This window comes from Acyrthosiphon pisum, chromosome X (genome assembly GCF_005508785.2).
Source record: "Acyrthosiphon pisum isolate AL4f chromosome X, pea_aphid_22Mar2018_4r6ur, whole genome shotgun sequence".
Taxonomy (NCBI): domain Eukaryota; kingdom Metazoa; phylum Arthropoda; class Insecta; order Hemiptera; family Aphididae; genus Acyrthosiphon; species Acyrthosiphon pisum.
This window is the reverse complement of record NC_042493.1, coordinates 80,531,458-80,554,036: the sequence shown is the minus strand read 5'-3', so window position 1 is coordinate 80,554,036 and position 22,579 is coordinate 80,531,458. Positions and strand designations below refer to the sequence as shown.

General features: G+C 27.6%; 1 protein-coding gene across 1 annotated transcript; it reads right to left on the bottom strand.

The window, feature by feature from the left end:
- Window positions 1–16,208: 16,208 nt before the first annotated feature.
- Window positions 16,209–19,041, bottom strand: LOC100161962 (protein OPI10 homolog). The gene is given in 3 exon segments (NM_001326636.1): window positions 16,209–17,061; window positions 18,403–18,532; window positions 18,705–19,041. Coding segments are annotated over 3 exon segments (606 nt in total). The 5' UTR covers window positions 18,756–19,041; the 3' UTR covers window positions 16,209–16,636.
- Between the last annotated feature and the right edge of the window lie 3,538 nt (window positions 19,042–22,579).

Here is a 22,579-nt window from a genome sequence, read left to right as displayed (position 1 = left end):
CTTGTACTTCAAAAGGAGTAAGACAAAAGTTTAAGGTATGTGAAATTATAGATTAATTAGACAATTTAATTGTTTACAGCCATAATCATTATAGTTTGTTACCATGTTAGGCATGCAATAGATTGGGTTAAGTTCTAATAAACATACCACATACTATTTACATATTGGCATTTATAACTTACTCTTTATTAAAATATGTTATTAATCTATTTGTAAGTATTCGGATGTTTAACTGAGTGAGAGTGTAGTCAATATTTTGAATATAACAATAACAATTTGGCTCATTATACAATTCTGATGTACCATTTCTTGTTTAAAATTATGTCAATAATAATAATAATAATAATGCCTATAAAATAAACTTAATATTTTACCAAGAAAAGTATTAAAAATATCCAGTTTTTAAACTGACGCCATTTCTGACATAGGTACTTAATAAAATATAATGTATTTGAACACTCATAAATTACTCAGAAATAATATTTCCTGTTATTAATGTTACTACTAAAATAAAGAACAACACTAAATTATTTGATAATATGTTGGTAGAAGTTAAATATTATTTATTTTAAATCAAGAACAAAAAAAATATTTTGCAAGTTATTATAAAGATAAAATAATAAAAAAATTGCAAATAAAACTAAACTTACATGTATTCATTAATACTAGTTTGAATAACGCACATTAATACTAATTATTTGTATTTGAGGTTTTTATTTGGAACTTTTAATATTTTATATTCGTTTTAATAAAATTCCGTGATATACCATTTCTGGAGTGTTTTGTAGTATTTTTGATTATTAGCTTTTCGATATGTATACTTAAATATTCTTATTGGTCTTTAGATAATTTTTTTTAGAAAATAATTTTATCTATTTTATTTAGATTCTTATGAACTCATTGTTTAACCAAGTAAATTATTTAGAAAACTTCTTTTAAAAATAAAAAAAAAAAAAATGTAATACCTAAAACATGGTTTGTATAAGAAATTCATATTTTATATGTCGGTATACCTATTGGAATTTACAGAATCTATTACTTTGTATATTACATGTAATACCTACATTTATTTTGGAATTCGTAATATTATATTTTTAAATATGAAATAATAGAAAACATTTCTGGAACATCGTAAATAAAATAAGCAACAAAATAATAATAATAATGATAAAGTTACGTATTTTTTTACATAACTAATATATAAATATTATGAAGTAATAATATAATGTGGTTTTTCTGTTCACCACTTCGAATATTAAAATGCAGTCTTTCCAATTATCAGATTCTAAGCAGGGTTTTAGATTTTTTACTATAGGGTTGAAAATATGCATTAATTCTCCTCGTAAACGAAAAAAAAAAAAACGATTTCACTACCGAAACCCGCGATGATATATCACCAGAGACGAGGCATTGTTTTTCAAAGTACCTGGGTGGGAGTGAAAGGGTTGGTCCATTATATAATCTCTATATATATTATATAATATGTGTGTTTGTGATTGAATAATCAACGTCTAGCATTTTTATAAATTAAAAGATTAGCCATCGATGAAACCAATATTACCTGTGTATTATGATAATTAAATTGCATTGAGTTTGAGAACGATAAAAGTTAACTGTATTTGTAAAAGTCTAATCAAACCGTTAAAAAATGTTATGATTTTTTTTCGTTTGGCGATCACATCGGAGAACCGCTAAATTAATAATTAATTATAATTAAAAAAATTATAACCTACCTGCGAATTGCGATTTATTTAGATTAAAAAAATCATTGATATCTCATGAACCGCGTTATAATATAACTATTAATAACGGCGTTAATCCGTTGTAATATCAGCGATATTATAGCTAATAGTATGCCTCTATGATATACAATATCTCGTGTTTGGTAGCTCCGAGTATAATTTTCGAACAAACGCTTAACATAAACAAAAAGTCAATTCATTCACCTGCTATGATACCAGCAAAATATACTACAAACCGACGTATAAAGACATAGTTGTAGTAAAAACGTAAAGCATAAAATAAAACATGGCTTATAATTAATAATATGTTGATTATGATAATAATAATATAGATGTTTAGTACGGCGATACCGCGGTTGACAATATCCGGACTTCGTGGTTCGTGCATGTGTGCAATACCGACTTTGGGACTTATAATTGTATAACTAACGAGTTTTTGTACCGATATTTTGATGTTAGTAGGTCCCCAACTCGTTTGTGTATTATAATATAATATGCATTGATCACATAATATGTCAGTGTAGATTTATAACTTTGTATATACATTATACATATTATAGTGCTGGTATAATACTATTATGACGATATTGTGCAAAACTCATAAAAACGTTTATATAATACTGTATTATAATTTAAAATATTTTATTCGTGTGTAAGTTTATTCCGTGAACACCTTTATTACGACCGCTGTCAACACGAAACATAAAAATTCAAACGCCAAAATCAACGCGGGATTGTCTTAAATTCATCGTTACCATTTTTTTTCTACATAATTTTGTGTGTTTGTTGACAACGCCCGCGTATTTCACACACTATGAAAAAATTGTGATTTATTCGTCGAACATTAATTTTGTTACATGTGTAAAGCATAGTCATAAAATCGGCCAAAGTATTAAGTATACACACGAAAAATCTGGTGAATAACAAATTAAGAGCAATACATAATCTTTGTTATACGGTCATATATAATATGATTCGATTCGACTAAACTCTCCCTTTGAATTCTACACTCCCTTTGTTTTATTCAGAGTGATCGCTGAAATCTATCCTATCGCGGTCTCCGATGTAATATCTACATAGGAAGCATTATTGTTCAATACCACACATCTGTTAATTTTTCAAGTAAACAATATTATATAACATATAATATTCGAATATAGTTTTCGAAATGATCTACGATGAATGCGATTTATTTTACTGGCTGTAAAATGTATATGTCTAATTATATGATTCAAACTTAGTGGCAATTAGTATCGAAAAAAAAATTCTTAGTTAATTTTATTCTTATATAATATAATTTAAAATTATGTATGGTAACGTATACATTTTAGACCTAACTTACTATTTAGCGTTTATTATTTAAATGGATTATTTTGTTATTCGCCAATATAGTCTACATTGTTTGTAGGAAATGTTTTTTAAGTACTGTTTTAGTTAAACCAATGTATATCTAATATATTTGCAAGAACTTAAGTAAAAAAAAATATTAATATGCTAGATTGATTGCTTATCTACTAGAATGTCATTATTATGACAAATACACAAATGTCTTTTCACTGTCCATCAAACTCTCGAATAAAGAACAATAATTATTAATTATTATATGATTAAGATTAAGAACAACATATTATCTAATATCCTTATAAAAATAGTAGAACAAAAAGTATTTTAAATGCGAAAAATTAAATTAAATTATGCGATGTAATCAACTCGAAGGTTAAAAATAAAAACTAGGAACGGCTTAGGTACGGATTGCACTAATTAGTAAAAGTAAAAAGTACGTATTTGACAACTAACATACTACTTGAAAGTCCAATGGCCTAAAAATAAAAAGTAAACGCTTTTTTTTCTGTAGAGTAAAAATATAGATGCTGATTCGAAACATTTAACTCTTAGAATGGTTCAGTGTACATGAATTATTTTTATCAGTTGTATAAAAAATCATAAATCGAGTATTCGCGGACTCGTGAAATCTAACGGGGATTGAAAACTAGTGACAAACAATTCAAATTTGTAATCCCTCGCAGATATATTTTTGCATTTACCAAAAATATTTTTACATTTTCCAAATGAGATATGTAATGTTGATGAAAATTAATAACTATGTTTTTGAGCAATTAGGCTTTTAATATGTATGCATGGGTGAGAATATCTATAATATTATAGACCTGTGGTTTTTTGGCTTTAAGTGATTAGAAGAAAATTGACTCTCTATGGACTCGTGTGAGTAACATAACGCTGTATTGAACCACTGTTTCTCTGAGCATTTGGCTCGTTGAGTTTTTATGTATTTTGTGAAAGCTCAATAGTAAGGTATTTGTACTTTTACGCCCTATCGGGTTATTTTGAAACAGCATACGCGCCATATGTCGCTACGACCATGTCATTATGATCTCATGAGTTTCTACTGACTTCTTTTTCCTTTGTTATGGCATTGCCACTAAATTATTATCTACGTTTATTTATCTCTATGGAATGTGGATACTCTTTCATAAACTTAATTTTGTTTCAAAAATGTAATTCTTAATTTTTTTGGTTTGTCGTTTTACTGTTTGACAATTGATTCTAGTCTTAACATTTTTTATTAATTATTGATTTTATTGAATCGAGATTTATGGTAACCTAAACGTAATTCTCGTTTAACACAATTTATTTTCCCCTTATTATTGTTGCTCTGTTTCCCCGTCATCGTTAAGTTCATTTTCTTTATGCAAATAAAGAAATCTCCATGAAGAATATAAGTGGTTAGAGTCTCCGTCAATTCGTTGAGATGAATCCTGATTCCTGGTGGTATTGCATACGGTCCTATACCCCAGAGTAGATCATCTAATTGTTTTAATAAGTAATTATCTATCTACTCTTATAACAAATCTCTTTTTGAATTTGTTATGTGGATGTAGTTATTATTAACTAAATCAATGGCTATTAAAAGTAAAATTAATAACATAACAAAATAAATAACAATGGCAGTAATTCGTAAAAATTTCATCTGATTTTTAAATGGTATAACAAATTAATCAATACAACACAATTACTAATATTCTTTAAAAATAAAACTATGATTTTCATACGATGGCAAATATTTTTTACACAATAAGATGAACTCCTTTGTCTTCCAATCTGATTTCGTTCTGTGTATCTACTTAATTTTGTACCTAGTAAATTTTGCATATGTGTTGTCAACTTTCCATCGAATCACTTAATATAACAGTTACAATAATATGATTAAATGTTATAAAATTGTTTCAAAATGTCTACTTAGGTCTACCAAATGTATTATGTACATTATTAACATTATAGCTTTGATTTAAATTGTGTGTGTTTAAATAATAATAATTATTATTATTGTTATAATTATTATGATTATTATTACTATATATAATATTATTACAGATACAATTATTATGATTATTATTATTATTATTATTATTATCATTCTCATTATAGTAATACAAAACTAACAATAATAATTTAATTCATTTTTATGAAATTTATGTTTTTGATTCTATTTGGTAAAATATCATCATTCATGTCTGTGTATGTGTGTGTGATTTTTTTTCGATTTTAATTTATAATTTAGGTGTTTTAAAAACAATAATATAATACACGGAATACGGATATGCTCGTAAATATTGTATATATAAAATTAATATGAATTTAATGGCTTAGCTTATATTATGAGACTTAATTTTCATTCAAGTCCACTTGTTTATGAATTTAATTATATTGTAATATACGAGCAAATTATTGAAGTTACTTGAATTTAAAATAAAAATAAAAACAGTATTTGGTATAAAAGAGTATTTTCTGTGTATTTATATTTTATACATACTCAGAAAAAAAAATCCGTGTACTATATATATTTCTTTTTGAAACACTAGTGCATTTTAGATGATTAATATTTATTATAAACTGAAATCAATGTTTGAATTTTTTCTTCTTTTTTGTTTTTTTTTATTATTATTATTATTATTATTATTATTATTATTAATTTAGCACCTTACGAGTATAAATGAGTTTAATATGTTTTTTCGACTAATTTTATTTTATTCCTTTTTAAAATTATCCCTTATTTAATTATTATATATAAATGCGGGCCAGTTGTTTTTAGCGGCACTCCCGTCCTGCGTGTCGAGTAGTGATAAGTTTATTTTAAAAAAAAAACCGTACATATAGATATAATATTTTACCAGTGCACAAAATGAGTGCTCAAGTGATTATAAGATTATGAAAGAAAAAAAATAATTGTTAATTGTGTTACATTATCCCGTGTCAACGAATCGTTTTTAATTATACGAAAACAATATATGAAAAATGTTTTTGTATTTTTGATCCGGTTGCCGGCTGTTTGCAATCTTTTTACTCTTATATCAAGTTGCGTGGTATGATATAGGTATACTTACCATCATCGAGTACGGTATACCCCGTGTATCGATTGGTATTAGTATGTTACTTACACAGCGGTTACGTATATTATACCTATATTATGCCATTCGTACCTTCCAATCATTCCAAGTCCTTATTGGTTCTGTGGGTAGACATAACACGCGCGACATATTGACATGTCTAAATGTGTACACATATACAGAAACTACACTATCGTTACGTTACATACTCAATAGCACTCGTTGATCGTTCGAAGACTGGCATAACATGTAACATTTTGCAGGGCATTTACGTGTCCAGCTGAGTTTTGTGGTGTCTCTGCACGCTATCTATTCCGAGCCTACCCAACTATTGTTGTCCGACGAAGACGGTATGATATACCCTACCTATATTCTATACGTATATACTTTTTTTGATTTGAGCGCACGTGCAGACAAATAATATATTTATTATAAGTATGAGATCCATCGAACGATATATTTTATAATTGTGAACCCGTGGGCATCGTCCTCCAGCTATGAGATAAGTTATCTCAGATAACTGCTCGATGTGGGTGTCGTGGGGTACAGTGAGATACCTAAAAATAATATATCAACGTACAACATAGCGTTTGTTGGGTGAAACAAACTGCAGTGTTGGATCTGAGTTATGCAGGGTAGCTTAAAAAACTATTATCAATGATCACGATGACAAATATCGCTCGTGATAACTACGTGGTATTTGTCACCATAATATAATGTCGGAACGTTGATTGGGAGGAGGTAAAAATAAAAACAAATTGTTTTCTCGTGTAATAAGCGTCATTTCCTCCGCGGTTTAAAAAAAAAAACACGTGTTTCTTTAGTTATTCCTTCTATTCCTTCTCCTTCACCGTGACTGACTATCTTTTCGTTAAATGCGCAATTTTTTTCAGGAATTGGCAAGCGGCAAGCCTGCAACTTATATAATGTAATATTCAATATTAAGTAGGTAGTCGTAAATAATATATTTAGGGCTAATTTATTTTGTTTTTCGTTCGCCTCTTTATTAATATTATGTTGTGCAGTGTATTGTGTGTATATAGTTTAGGTATAATTATGTATAGGCTTTCGTCGGCACATTATAATCGTGTACACCGTTCATCAAGGCAACGACATTATTAATACTACGGTATGCCGTGACTGGAAAAGTAGGTACCGACTGCGATGTGACTGGTAATTGGTATAATCTATATATATATATTATAATATATAGGTAGATAGGTGGGTATACCGTGACAGCAATAATATAATATAGGTTATAGGTAGGTATTAGGTATACTATATAGGTGTGGTGTGCACTGTGCTTTGTGCATATAGGTATTATATATTATTATAATGTGCGATTGTCTTGTCAATGGAATATTATACTCAGTAAAATCCGTCCTCGTGTAGTGAAGAAATAAATGTTACCCAAAATGTATTGTAGAATTAATGAAAACATTTTTTTGTTGTTAATAATCCATTCACCGAATACTGCAACTGTCGATACAACACTAAAATATCATAATATATATACTTAATATAATATCATCCCCGTAAGTGGGAGTGCGCACACATACACATTTTCTAAATGACTAAAACTCTGTGATAATATTGAAATAATTTTTAAAAAACAATGTATTATATAATATAATAAAATAACGATAATGATGATTATGATGATAATAATAAATAAATAAATGGTAATAGCGCTAGCAGGAAAACAATTCTAAATGCGATTGTCCGCTGAGCAAATCGTTTGATTTGCATAAAATATAAAAATTTAAATCCCTTATTTGATATTATTATTATTATTATACGCTTTTATACATAAATAAATATATATATATTATTTACACGAACATGTACATGCATACATCTACATATTATTATATACCTACATAATATTAAACTATATCTACTTATTAATATTATTATTATTATTATTATTATACTTCTTCCGTAGATACTTTTTCTTTAACAGTAATTAAATATATATAAAACGTACAACGAGCGTACGTAATAATAAACTTACTTTGTACATATATATATATATATAAATATATATTTGTCGTTTTAAACGCGATTTTATTTACTTCTCTGTTACATATAATATAATGTTTATAGATGTACCTACCATTTTAAGTAATATAAAATATAACTTATTGATATACATATGTACCCTATATACATTCAAACTTTTAAAAAAAAAAACGTGACATCGTTATTTACGACCCCTTCCCTATCCCTTGTCTCCGCGTATGATCAAAGTCACAAAATATGTTTAATTGTTACATTGATATTAATGTAAATGTGTTTTTTTTTTCTTAAATTGTGTAGTTAACCAATATTTATATATATTATTATTAGATAATGCAATATTATTATTATTATTATTATTATTATTATTATTATTATTATTAGATATGATTTGATTTGATTTTAATTTTTTTAAATTTCTTTGTAACGGGTTAAAATATCATTGCAGTAATATGTTTATTATTTACTGTCGTGTTTATCTTTATTACCTCACATACATCTTTATATACCTATATATATATACATATTATTACGATTATTATTTTATATTTTGTTTGAATAATATTCTATAAATTATTTTTTCTTAACATTTCTGTCAAATGTAATCTTATTATTATCTTTATATCAATTATATTAATCAATATTAATTTATCGCTTTTGTTCAAATTCAATTAGTTTTAGTTTCGTTTGTGTTTTATTAGGCGTCGTTCGCTTTTTCACGTATATAAGTGTATAATATTATGATATATTATGTTTGTCATTATTATCATTTACTTATTTATTTATTTTCAACTAATTTTTTTTTCAAATATAAGCGGTTAACATAAACAAAAAAAATGTGTTATTGTACTTGTCAAGTATATAATTATTATTATAATATTTTTACCATTATTTACTGGTTTTCGTTTGCTATACACATGTTATCTAATTTTCCACGCCCGCGTTACTTTAATTTGATTCGTCAATATATATTATATTATTATAATATGTATGTTTTTATTCCTGTTTTTCCGCACCAATAGTAGATACCTACCATATCCTATGTCCTATGTACGATGTACCATTAATTACAATACGCTCGCCTGCATTGGGAGCATTACCTATTTATTATTACTCCTATAATTGCTGGTACAGACTACAGTCGTCATATCAATATCACCGGTTGGGTAGGGTCCCCCTCCAACAGTAGGTACAGTATTTAGTAGTTAACCCTCACGATTAGCTTTCAGTTCAATATTTATTATTTGTAAAGTAGGTATCGGTAAACGCTGAGCCTCGTCCGCCACTTTGCTTTCTCTATAGATACTATCCATAAAAAATAATACCAGATATACCAATACTATAAAATTCAAAAATCTTACGAGACTGAAGACGCCTCTTCAAAAACCAAACTTCAAGGGTGGCAAACGGCAATGTTACCCGAACTGATATTTTGTGTGATAATATATTTTAGTATATGAGCAATAGCGGTAAATTTAAAATTATATATTTGGGTACTGGGTGGGTACTAGGTATAAAGGTATGTTTTTAAATGTAAGATAATAGGTTTGCACAAAATATCGAAGTTAAAACTTTATAAAATAAAAATTTTACAGTTACTCCACGAATTAGAGCTTTATTTGTTAATGTATTATTATATTTTATGAAATTTCTGGAGGACTTATGAGTCTTCATGACTAGGTAACTGGGTAGGTTATGCCAGTTTCACGGTACCGATTTATAATCCCTGTCCGCCTATACACGGCCATTACTTTAATCTTATTTTCATAATTTAATTATAATTTTTCATCTATTTATATATGAACCATGGTTTCTAAAGCCACCATTATAAATACTGTCCATCTTATTGCCTGTACAGTGGTGTAGTGATGGGTGGAGGGGTGATGGGGATATGCCCCCCCAAGAACTTTTAGATTCTGAGTAGAGCGATATGAAAATGCATTGTTACAATGATGCGATTTTAAACATTTTTTTGTATCTGTTTAGAGATTTTACTACCTTAAACGATTTTCTACTTTGAAGATAGCTTAAAAGTAAAAATTGAAAATTCTCGCAACTTGTTTTAATGATTGGGAAAAATAAAAATAATTAAGGAAAAAAAAATTGCACGAAAATCCGATTTGGTATTAAACTAATAATCGTACCTATACTCCGTAAATACTTAAAATGTTCACCAATTATTTATTTTATCATCGTTTAATGTATTTACGTGATATAGTTTTTGAAATATTTTGACTCGTTTTGAGCTGTTTTGATCTGTTATAGATTTTTGTAATTTTTTAGTTTTTTTTCTATAAATATCGATAAAAAAAAATTTGTTAGGTCAATAAACTTGAAATATACAAGGTTCATAAGTTGTTATAATAGAAATTAAAATATATTAAAGATACCTAGGCACGGTTTTTTTTATAAATATTTAAAGTTCGAAAGTTGACAACATTTATCAATAACTCGAAAATTTGCAAATTATTTTGTAGTTAGCTTATAAATGCACAATATTTATAGATAAGAATTGCAAATTTAGAACAAGGTTATTTACAAGTAGTTTATACTATAACCACAAAATATATAGGTAAACACGGTTTTAATTTCAAATTTCAAGTTTATACGTTTTGTTATTTTTGAGAAATATTGATGAGTGAGTGGTATTTGACTATAGTACTCGTATAATATATTATATAGATTAAGAAATGTGTTGTTAAATAATGTGTTTAAAATTTTCAATATAAATTATTTTACTGCGTACCAATAGTGATTTATGGTATTGTGAGGGCAAAGCCCCCGCACGACATTTATTTTAAAAAAAAATCCTCCCTCGCCATACAGGACAAAATCTTAACTATGCCACTAAGTAAGTATGCCTCAAGGCTCAAAGGCTCAAACTATCAGGTCTATACGCATAATATACCATTTATTATATTATGCAGGTATAAGGTTTGTATTTTGATTCTATAAACTCACAGTATTGAAGTGTAGGTATATTGTATGTTATCGGCTTAGTACAGTGACATATTTATGGTTAAAATTACCTTTTTATTTTTTAGAAAGATAAGTGAATATCAGTGTATCGTGATTTAGAATTTAGATGAAACCTATACAGGCTATGTTCTATATAAAAAATAAAAATATTGCAGACATTACGTTGATTCGAGTAGTATAGATTGGGTAGTTAGTGAACTAGTTTAGTATACCTACTTGACGTTAATAAGTCAATAAGAATAGTGTTTTAAGTAATTAAAGTCAAAAGTTAATAAGTATTCATTGGTTTATCGAGCCATTCGACTTAAGTAAATGGTTAGAGTCAAAATTCATAACCTAATCTGATTTAATTTGACTAGGCTAATCATAAACTCATTTTTCGTCACCCCTATACCGAAAGCTTAGTTTTCGATGACGGTTGAAGCCATGAAGCGTCTGAAAGCGAGTTTTTTCCGTCCAGTGGGCGGTAAAGTGGGAATCCCCATAGTGCCAGGTGGTAAATGGAAATCCCCAAAAGTGGCCGAATCCCATGGAGAACCAGACACTGAAATCTATAGGTACCACAGTCCTTTTCAAAACATAAGCTTTTAGTTACATCTTATATTCATATTATAACCTTGCATGACACTTAAAATAAATAAAACCAAATAGTTACTTTTACGAAATTGCTTTCGTAAAAATATAGCCTGGTTGTTGTATAGATCCCTGCATTACCTTTGCCGTGATTGATGAAAAGGCGTGACAAAAAAATAGTACGTGTGGCTAGTGCGGGAACTGGAATGCAATTTAGTCTTTAGCGTAATGCGGATCTCGCCTGCGGCTTGTGCCGCACACGTCGACAGCGACTGAAATAGCTTCCTTCCCACCCTTGTTACACAAATACCTACACAATATACTATTTTTCATGCATGCATGATTAACAATATATATTTAACAAATTAAAAGATAAAACCAAAGGTGGGCATTAACTAGTTGAAAAGTTAAAGTTAAGTTAAAAAGTTAATTTTTTTTAACTTTTTAACTTAATTAGTTATAGTTTATTTTCTAATCAACTTATGAACTTAACTAGTTTAATTTACAGTTGAAATAACGTAGCTTTTCTCAGTTGATTTTAAAAAAATCCATCAAGTTGAAAGTATTTTAAAATTTTTCGTTTATACGTAAATATTACTATATGAGTATAAAATAAAAATAATCCAATAGAAAACCACAAACATTTTCTTGATAACATAATTTTGTGTACCTATTAATATATTTTATTAAGTTGTAAGTTATATATTATGCGAGACGCGAGTTGCAATTATAAATGTTTTTAATAAAATTAATAATTTTAAATTACAAATTGACAATTGTTATGTTTTAATGTTATATAACTTATAATATATGTGAAGGTCATGTACTCATCTTCATGTATTATGACATTCAATTTCTATACGATATAAAAAAATATATTTGTAAAATTAGTAATTTGAAATGAGTATAGTTTAAATTAGTAAATAATAGTAAAGTAAAAGTAAAATGGTTACAGTGTACATTATGATAAAAGTTCAATAAAATTGTTTTTTATAATTTATAAATTAGAAACTAGAAAGACACATTCACTCTTTATGTGATTGACGTACTAATTTTAAGTTAAGTTAATATTTTTTTCTATATTAACTTTCAACTTATAGAGTTAAATTTATAATTTGTTAACTGTTAACTTTTAACTTATCGATCTTGTGTCCTCTTAACTTAACTTAACTTGAGTTAATTATTTTCATTAATTTGCCCAGCTTTGGATAAAACTATATCGTTCAATATTTTCTAATATTTCTACTTGGTATGAGATAGTAACTGATTCGTTAATTCTAAATTTAAATCTTAACTTAACTAATCTTAACTAACAGTACGCCAAATTTACTAGTGAAGATAAAAAAAAATATTTACTTACACTCGACATTTTACATAATATTATACCTACGCATTGTAGTTGGCGTATACCATCGTAGTCTTCTTTCGAGTACGAAATAAAATGTCTACACCCTCATTAAATTGAAAATAAACAAAAAAAATACTTTCAGTCTGCTGTTGTTTTTCTCTGGCCCTATTGAAAAATAATATCGACGCAGTTTCATGTATCAAAGGAATTCGCTTCATTTGAAACTTCGACCATGACCCATCACATCCGACCAATTCAAATATGATACCTATAAGGATTCTCATTAAAAAAAATTAACGTTGTTTGCGATTGCGAAGAATACACGAGTTAAACAAATCGTAGGTCAGAGAAACTGATGACCCAGTAGTCAAGTTTCATGCCCCGCATACCTACCAAATTCTAAAATATGCATACATTTCTATACTGAGTTAGATAGTTTATAGCTTGATCCTTGTTTCCATTTATGTGTAGGTATCTACCTATATATTTATATAAATTATATACATATTATAATGGTGTAAAAAAATGAATTGACACCGACTAATGTAATTAACTAATTATAATATGTAATACCCAAGTAATAAGTTATAACTAAAAAATGTATTTTAACATATTATTTATATGTTATTATTATATATATATATATTATAGGTTATACACCTATAAACTATGATAAATATTTTGAAGAAATATACATTTTCAGTTTTTGACACCTTGTAATTTGTATAGGGTATTGCTGGCAGTGCAGGTTTAAATGTTAATCGTACCTACCTATATTTTAGGGTTGGCCTAAATTATTAAAAAAGGTTATTTGGTCACCGGTAGTTAATAGCTACCTATAGACGATTGGTCTATTATAATCAATTCAGTAAAAAATCAAAATGTATTTGTATGTTTAGGCGCATTTAATTTTTTTGTATCATTAAAATAATGAATTAATATCAAATTAATTCCAACATTATATTATTTTCCTACTATTTAAATGTTACCTACTAAAAAATTTAATAAAAATAAGGATTAAAAACCCAGAGAACAAAATATTATATTTTATGGGTAACAACTCCCAGTGACCAATTATCCTATTTTAACATTTTCCGGGGATGAAACATACTCAATTATTTATGGGGACGTAATGTCCTATATTCAATTAGGGCACACTGAACATTTTTCTTGTTATAGAAATACGGTAGGTGCCCAATTGGGCCACCAAATGTATTTAATTAAAATAATTATTCTAAAGCAGGGTTGCATATTATGTTTAATTGTTCACTAAATTATGTTTAAAAGACCATTAGCTCACCTTGGCTTATTAAAATATATGTTTAGGTAGTGATTGCTTATGCTACAACTTATATAAATGGACTTTTAGTATCCTACGCAGTGGTTTAGTGGAGGGTACACACCTAATTTTATATTTATGCGTATACCCTTAACGAAAAGGTTAGGCGTAGCCCCCACATTATTTTTTACAATGGCGGGTACCCTTATACTTTTTTAGGACTAGATCACTGATCCTACGTTATTAGTTAGTACCAAAGATAGTTGTCACCCTATCAGTTATCACAAAACTACCATAATATACAAAAATTGTTACGTGTGGGAAAAATAAGATGGCTACAACATACAGGCACAGGTAAGAAAACACATTTTAACCATAAAAAAAAAGAAAATTTTCAATTTACAGTTTACAATGTCATTTAAAGTTTATTTTTGATATCAAGTTGGTAAAAAATGCATTCAAGTTTAAATATAACGGAATTGTACAGCAATTATTATAGCTAGTCTTTTCAAAAAAATGTAAATATCAATTTAAAGTATTTTATAAATAGCATCATGTAATTTCTGTAATTGGTCATTGCATTAGGTACTCATGAGTTTTTACTAAATTATACAAATAATTTTTTTTAGATACATGTAAGAAACATGTAGATACAATTCAGCTATTACTGAGTGTAGTGCAATAATTTTACTATTTTGGAGCTAAAACACTACCAAATTATAAAATCAAAAGATGATAACATTTTGGAAAAAATCTGCATTTAAATTATTGAAATTGTAGCTTGTAGGTTTATCAATGTAGGTTTTTACAATACAAAAACAAAGACAAGGTTCAGCAAAAACTATATTTTTTCGAATACATATTTTTACAAAGAGCCCTAATGTGCATGCATAGTACATTGAGAGTACATCACAATTTAAAATTTAAAATTATTATCATCGTCTAAAAGTTTAATAGCTAACAAAAATATTGTATTTTTCATTATATTGCTTAATATATGATTAAATTAAGCACTAAAATACTAAAATATTCTAGGTAATAATGTGCTCTTCAAACTAAAGTAATTTAAAAAAAATATATAACAAGTATTTTCAATAAACAGCAGGTACCTAAATAATATGTACAAGAATAAATAGAAGGTAATTTTGTTTTACGAGTTAGATTTATGCCAAATAATACATTTTGAAAATATAAAATTGTATATAATTTTTTTTTTAAATCATATTTCCAACACAGTAACACAAAGTTTTAATAGAGGTTGCAGTACAACAGCTTTAAAAACCTGTCACTACATACAGCAGATCAATAAATTTCTGTTATTTTTAAAAACAATGAAGTCTTAACTGGCTTAAGCCTTAAATATTACATCATGTATTGGTATAATATTTACAAAAAATATATTAATAAAAATCTAAAACCTGAATAAAAATAAAACTTAAACATAGATAATATAGTAAAAAAAACCTATTCAATAATTTTAACGTGACAATAAAATGATATTATTTTCAAGAAATTGAACCTTATTGAACCCTTCATAAATGTTAAGTGCCAAAAATCATTCGTACTAAATATTAATAATTTGGTATAGTCCATAATATCCAAACAGAAAGTGTTTTGCCAACTGTATATCAAAACATATAAGTGAATTTTTTATTAAGTATAGCCATAGATAAAAAATAAAAAAATATATATATACCTATGTAAAATAATATATTACAATATTGTTTAAAAATTACTAAAATTAAAAGAAATACTGTGCCTTGTTGGATCACTATTTACTCTTAAATATGCTATAATACATTTTAATAGGTCACAGGTTACCTTTAAAATAAAATTATTAAAATAAAAATTAAAACAAACATTTGATGACAAATAATGAATATATTTTATAAATAATAGCAAGTTACATAAAATGACAATTTAAATTTTATTTTTAGTAATGAACAATTTTTTTTTTTATAGAAAAAAGGTCTTGGTTCTTTAAAAGTACAACAATTAAAATATAAAAACTTGAGGTGAAGCAAAACACAAAATGAATCCTTCATAAAAATATCTAAGTATTTAAAAGCATACACATTATATATTTCTTAGATTATTTTACATAAGTCTTATCATTAATATAAGGCACATAGCTTAAAATCTAAGACTATCATTAATAATAATATAGACAGTCTCTGTATATTACTTATAAAATAATTATATAATGTGTTATATAATGCCAATTTATAATTTTAGTATAAAATAAGTCCCAAGTATCAAGAAAATTTAGGTTTTTATTAAAAGTTAGATACTAGGATTTCCAAAAATTTGGATTTAAATTTAACTTCCTCTCAAAGTTTTCGTACCATTTCTGAATTAATAAAAGTGGTACCATAGATGTTTGCTGTGGACCGCCATCAACTGCATAACTTGATACGTAATTGTATAAATTTTGAACCATTTTTTGTGTGAACTCAACAAACGTTGATACATTTTGTGTTGATTCTATGCAGGTTGTTTGCAATTCAGCATTTATCAAAGGTTCAATAGATATACCAATTTGAGCATTTATAGAAATTGATGGGAATTGACTGAATGCGTTTATTGGTTGGTTTGTTATATCAAGATGCTGTTTAAGATTTGAAAGCTTAAATATGGCGGATGGCTTGTTATTGGACAAAATGCCTAAAAGTTGCCAATTTGGTCTTGCATTTTCATCAGGCCAACTGAAGTACACTAGAATAAAACATATTTAAATAAATACATAATATGTTTGAAGTGTTATTAATATAATGTTTGTAAATATAATAATTATATTATATTATAGGTAAATATTGTAATACTACAACGAAACAATTATAAATCAAATATATGTAAATATAAAATATTTATAACAACTATTGCTATTAATATTTAAATGCTGTATTTACTCTAAAATCTAAATACTATCAATTTTTACTGTATAATTAGATTAGGTAGTTTAAATTGTCTTGTATTATCGCCTGATATAGACTAGTAATTTTTATACCAATGAAATAAGGTATAGATAAGATATTGTTGATACTTTTTCAAAAACTCTTGTAAATAAATAAAATAAAATGTGTAAAAATGTCGCATTTTCTGCTCTGACAAGTTAATGTTGTATAAGCATTATATAAACAATTTTTTTTGAGTATGTAAGCAAATAATTTCTTACGTTTCCAATAACTTTGATCTAAGATAATACCTTAACTATCATTTCAATTACAAAAGATTTTTACACTTGTTTAACTTGATGTTAGTGTCAAATAGCGCTATGGTCAAAATTAGCGGACTTTTTTTTACATCATAAATAAGACGTAACAATTCTACATTTCAAACATTAATACTCAATATACCTTTTACAAATATTATTAAAAATACTACAATAATAGGCATTCTAAATAATTTAACATCTCGGCTGACAAGGTTTATTTGAAAACTTCAATTGCCTGCCAAAGACTTCATATAATTTGTACATTTCTATTTTTTAAAAAACATTATCCATTTGATGTATAAGTAACTTTTTATAACCATATTATATAAATTGTAAAGAAATAATTATTTGTTTTGATAAAATTAATAAAAATGTATGAAACATTTTTTGTTATTGAAAAATATAACATGGTCGAAAAGACCTCGAATTTAATAATGATGTAATATACACTGGCGTGACTGACATTGGGTCAAATATTTATTTTATAACTAGGGGGCTTGCTAACACGTATTTAAAATTTTAAAACTAATTTAAACCCGCTTAACATTTTCATTTCACTGAATGAAAATAAGTTGGGAGCTCATAAAATTGTTGTGACTATGGATTCCAATAAAAATTATCCAACAATATAGATTCTGACAGAGTATAAACAACAGAAGAGGTAAAAGTAAATTGGTTCACAGGGAGCTATTAAGTGTTAGATGTTTTGAATAATCAAATCACATAATTTGTTCGACATTATATGCATTGTTTGTGCCTATTGGTATATTTAACTATGAAATTATAAGTTTTGAATTAATACTATTAATTATACTGTTCAAAAGTTATGGTCATATTCTTACCTGAACCAGCTGTTCCCTCAGGAAATGGCACAAGTCCAGTCAAAAACACACAAATATAATTCACGGATTCGGCCGAGTTGATAGTTATCATAAATTTTGTTTCTTCTAAACGTTCAAAATCGGTCCGTACCTAAATAACAAACATTGTTATTATTATAATGAAGATAAAAAGTGTATAAAAAACTTGTTATGATAGTATTAATCACAGTTTTTTTATGGCAATCTTATATGATGATGCAGCCAGGCAAGCCACAAATCGTTTACAACCCGGCGAGGTTATGATATCACCTACTACTACTCACCAATCTGCCGCTGACCAACAATCCAAACATAGCAGGCACCGAGTCCACCATTGCAACAAATCACGGGTGGACGGAATTAATCGGACAGCTAAATAGCCAAATACGTCATAAACGGTCCGGACTTGATCGAAATTCGTTGTGATCAGGACGTTGGACGATCGCAGATCTAAGTCACATGTAAACAATCGATCACGAGAGTACGAGCTGGTTTTAGGCGTCACAGCGTCTTAATCTTAAACTTATGTCATACAGAGTAAGGGATATTGGATTCGATTCAAACGACGGCTAAAATAAAAGCGCAGACGGGCAGCGAACATTCTAGATGTTTGAGAAGACTAGATAAGAGAAGAGCGGAGAAGCTGATGCCGATGCGTCCTTGTGCGCGGCTTCCTGTAATTACTACATTAGCCACTTATCACTTTTGATAAGGTAGCTACCACAATACTGCATATTCTATTGCCTACGCATATTTTAAAAGGGGCTTAATAAACATATTTATTTTTCAGTTAAAATTCAGAATTAGAAACAATTCTAGTTTAGCAACTTATCGATTTGAAAACATTTTGATAAAAAATCAATTCTAAGTATTTTTTTGAAAAAAATCTACTTTTTGAAGTTTTTCACTGATAACTTCAAAACTAAAGTCCGTCCGACCTTTTGGATTCTGAGTGGAACGATGAATGTATTGATTTTACAATGATGTGTGTTTTTTAATTTTTTTATTTTTTTTTGTGTCTGTGTACACGATAAGTAGTCGAAATAATGATACGGTATTCACTTCAGTATCTGTTCGATCAGAAAGTGAATATCGTTGGTGCATTGGGGAGGTCAAAATTAAAATTTCCCAGTAGTTTTCAAAAGCGCCGGGAAAAACAAAAGAAAAATTAAGGAAAAACGGGAATTTTTACGCAAAATCGATTTTTCACAAAATTGAATTTGGTTTTTGGTGAAACTTTAAAAAAAATTACTGTAGATACATGAAATTTTGACTGAATGTTTATCTCAGCATCTTCTATACACCATAACATTTTCAAAATATTTTGATGTATTTTGAGCTCTTTACGGACATTTTTATTTTCCATTTTTTTTTAGTTTTTTTTCTAAAAATATCAATAAAATTTTATTTGTTGGATAAAAAAGCTTGAAAATTTAATAGAAGGCTCCTAGTATATTGTTTCAAAGGCAGATGAAAAATATAACGCGTTATAAGTACCTAATAGATATTATGATATGATTAATTTGGAATTTATTATAGGTACCTATTATAGGTCAATTTTTTTTTAATACCATAGATAAGTATATATATGTCTTATACCTAGACTGACATACTGTCTCCGCTCAAAATCGTTTTTCTTAAACAGTGATATTATATCATTGAATTCAAATTTAATACTGTCCATTATACAGTGACCCACTTCTAACCTACTGTACAGCAAAGTGACATCCACTTACCTACCTTTTTTTTTTTTTACATTCTTATTAAGCACCCCAAGACACACATTTTGGAAAAAAAAAACCTTAAAAATCGATAGGCTGCTATACTAGAATTATGCCTATTATAATATAATTATAAAAATTTTTTGGCTTTTATGAAATAGACTATTTATGATGCATTTTAATGAAAATTTATATTTATACAATTTTATTTTATTTAACCCATAATATGTAACTATTTTATCAATATTAAACGTTATTTTGTAAATCGATGTGTGTTTGGATGGAATTGGAATACCTACTTAAATTTGGGACAAAATACGACTAACTGAATTGTGGTGTAATTATCAGTCATCTCCGAACATACCAATTAGCAATTTGAAACAAGGTTTCTCATAAGTATTTATATACCTAAGTCCATGGGCACCTATTTGGGGGGGAGGGGGGGCAAGAATCTTGCCGCAAGATAGGGCACTTGCCACCCGCTGGACAAAAAATAATATAAACTTGTAGTTCAATAAATATTACCATGATATAACCTAATTAGTAATTATTAAGGCAAATTATTTTTTAAAATCACTTTTAAGATATGAAATAAGTATAAAAATACATATTGTTATAGTTGATTAACATCATAGATAGGTAGGTCGTAGTCCGTAGCCTGTAAGTACCTACATAAGAATTAAGATTATTTATCACAGATAATTTGTGGTAGACCCACAAACATCATTCAGGTACCTACTACAAATATTTTATCAGACAACGTTTAATGTCCTTACTTCTAATGAACTATACATAAAACTACGATTACGAATTGACAGCTGGTTACAAAATACATGCATCTTTGTAGGTACTGAATTTTAGTCGTCCACTGTCTGTCTGTCTGTCTGAGTGACATTATATTATTTAGTGCTGAGTTTCATTCGTTAATATTATTCTTTTAAATTTTAAATTTTTAACTATGGATATTCATTCATTTTTAAATAAAAAAAGACTTGATAAAAATAGTGCATCTGATGTTGTGCTTGAGCCATATACATCGAAAAATACAAGTGTTTCTGCACAAGTCAATTCAAACCCGGCATGTTCCGCGTCAATAAATACGGTACCTACATTAACTATTAATTATACGCCAAAATATGATAGTGACTCATATCCAGATTTAAATAGAATCAAAATTATCAGATGAACTTAGATATAAATTACTAACAAAACCATATGTTCTTTCTGATAATTATGATTTCAAGAATGGTAGTGTTGCAGGAAAAAGGAATTTTAAAATAGAATGACTTAAACCATATCGTTGGTTAGTTTATTCCAGACATTTAAAAGGTCGCTTATGCAAACATTGTGTTATTTTTCGACCTGTCGTTAAAAGAAGATTCTTAGGAGCGTTTATTGTTAATGAATTTACCAAATATAAAGATTTTCATTTTCACGCAAAAAACATATGCAATCTGAATGGCACAGAGATTCGGTTTCTCAATCAACAGATTTTTTAAAAATTATGTCTAACAAAGAAAAAAGTATTGTAGATCAACTAAATACTGCTCAGCAATCACAAATTGAACAAAATAGAAAAAGGCTAGTCCCAATTTTATCTTCAATAGTATTTTGTGCGACACATGATCTAGCATGTAGAGGCAAATTAAGCTGTAGTGGAATATTTCATGATCTTTTAAAATTTCGAGTTGAATCTGGAGACAGTGTTCTGTCCGAGCATTTATCAACATGTCATAGTAAAGCTAAATATACCTCACATCGCTACTATTCGAGCTAGGTACTATTCGAGAAGTAAATAGTAGCTTAAGTTTTTCACTGCTAGCTGATGAAACTTATGATATTGCTGGCATTGAACAACTTTTGATTGGTGTTCGTTATGTTGATAGTTCAAAAACTATAAGAGAAGAATTCCTAGGATTTAGTGAGCTACAAACATTAGATGCAGTTGGTATAGCTACTTCTATTTTGACTTCTGTTGAAAAATATGGTTTGGATATGAATAAACTTGTTGGCTTGGGTTTTGACGGGTGTTCAGTAATGGCTGGAAAGGAAAATGGAGTTCAAAAAAGGTGGGTAAGTGGATGTCGCTCTGCTGCACAGTAGGTTACAAGTGGGTCACTGTATAATGGATGGTATTAAATTTGAATTCAATGATATAATATCATTGTATAAGAAAAACGATTCTGAGCGGAGACAGTATGTCAGTCTAGGTATAAGACATAATATTATATTAGAGTCTATAGTATTTAAAAAAAATTGACCTATAATAGGTACCTATAATAAATTCCAAATTAATCATATCATAATATCTATTAGTACTTATAACGCGTTATACATTAACAAAAAACCGTGATACTATCATTGATATATAATAGTAAACTTTAGAAGTTTCAGTACCCACGAATAATATTATACAATCACAACAAATAACTAAAATA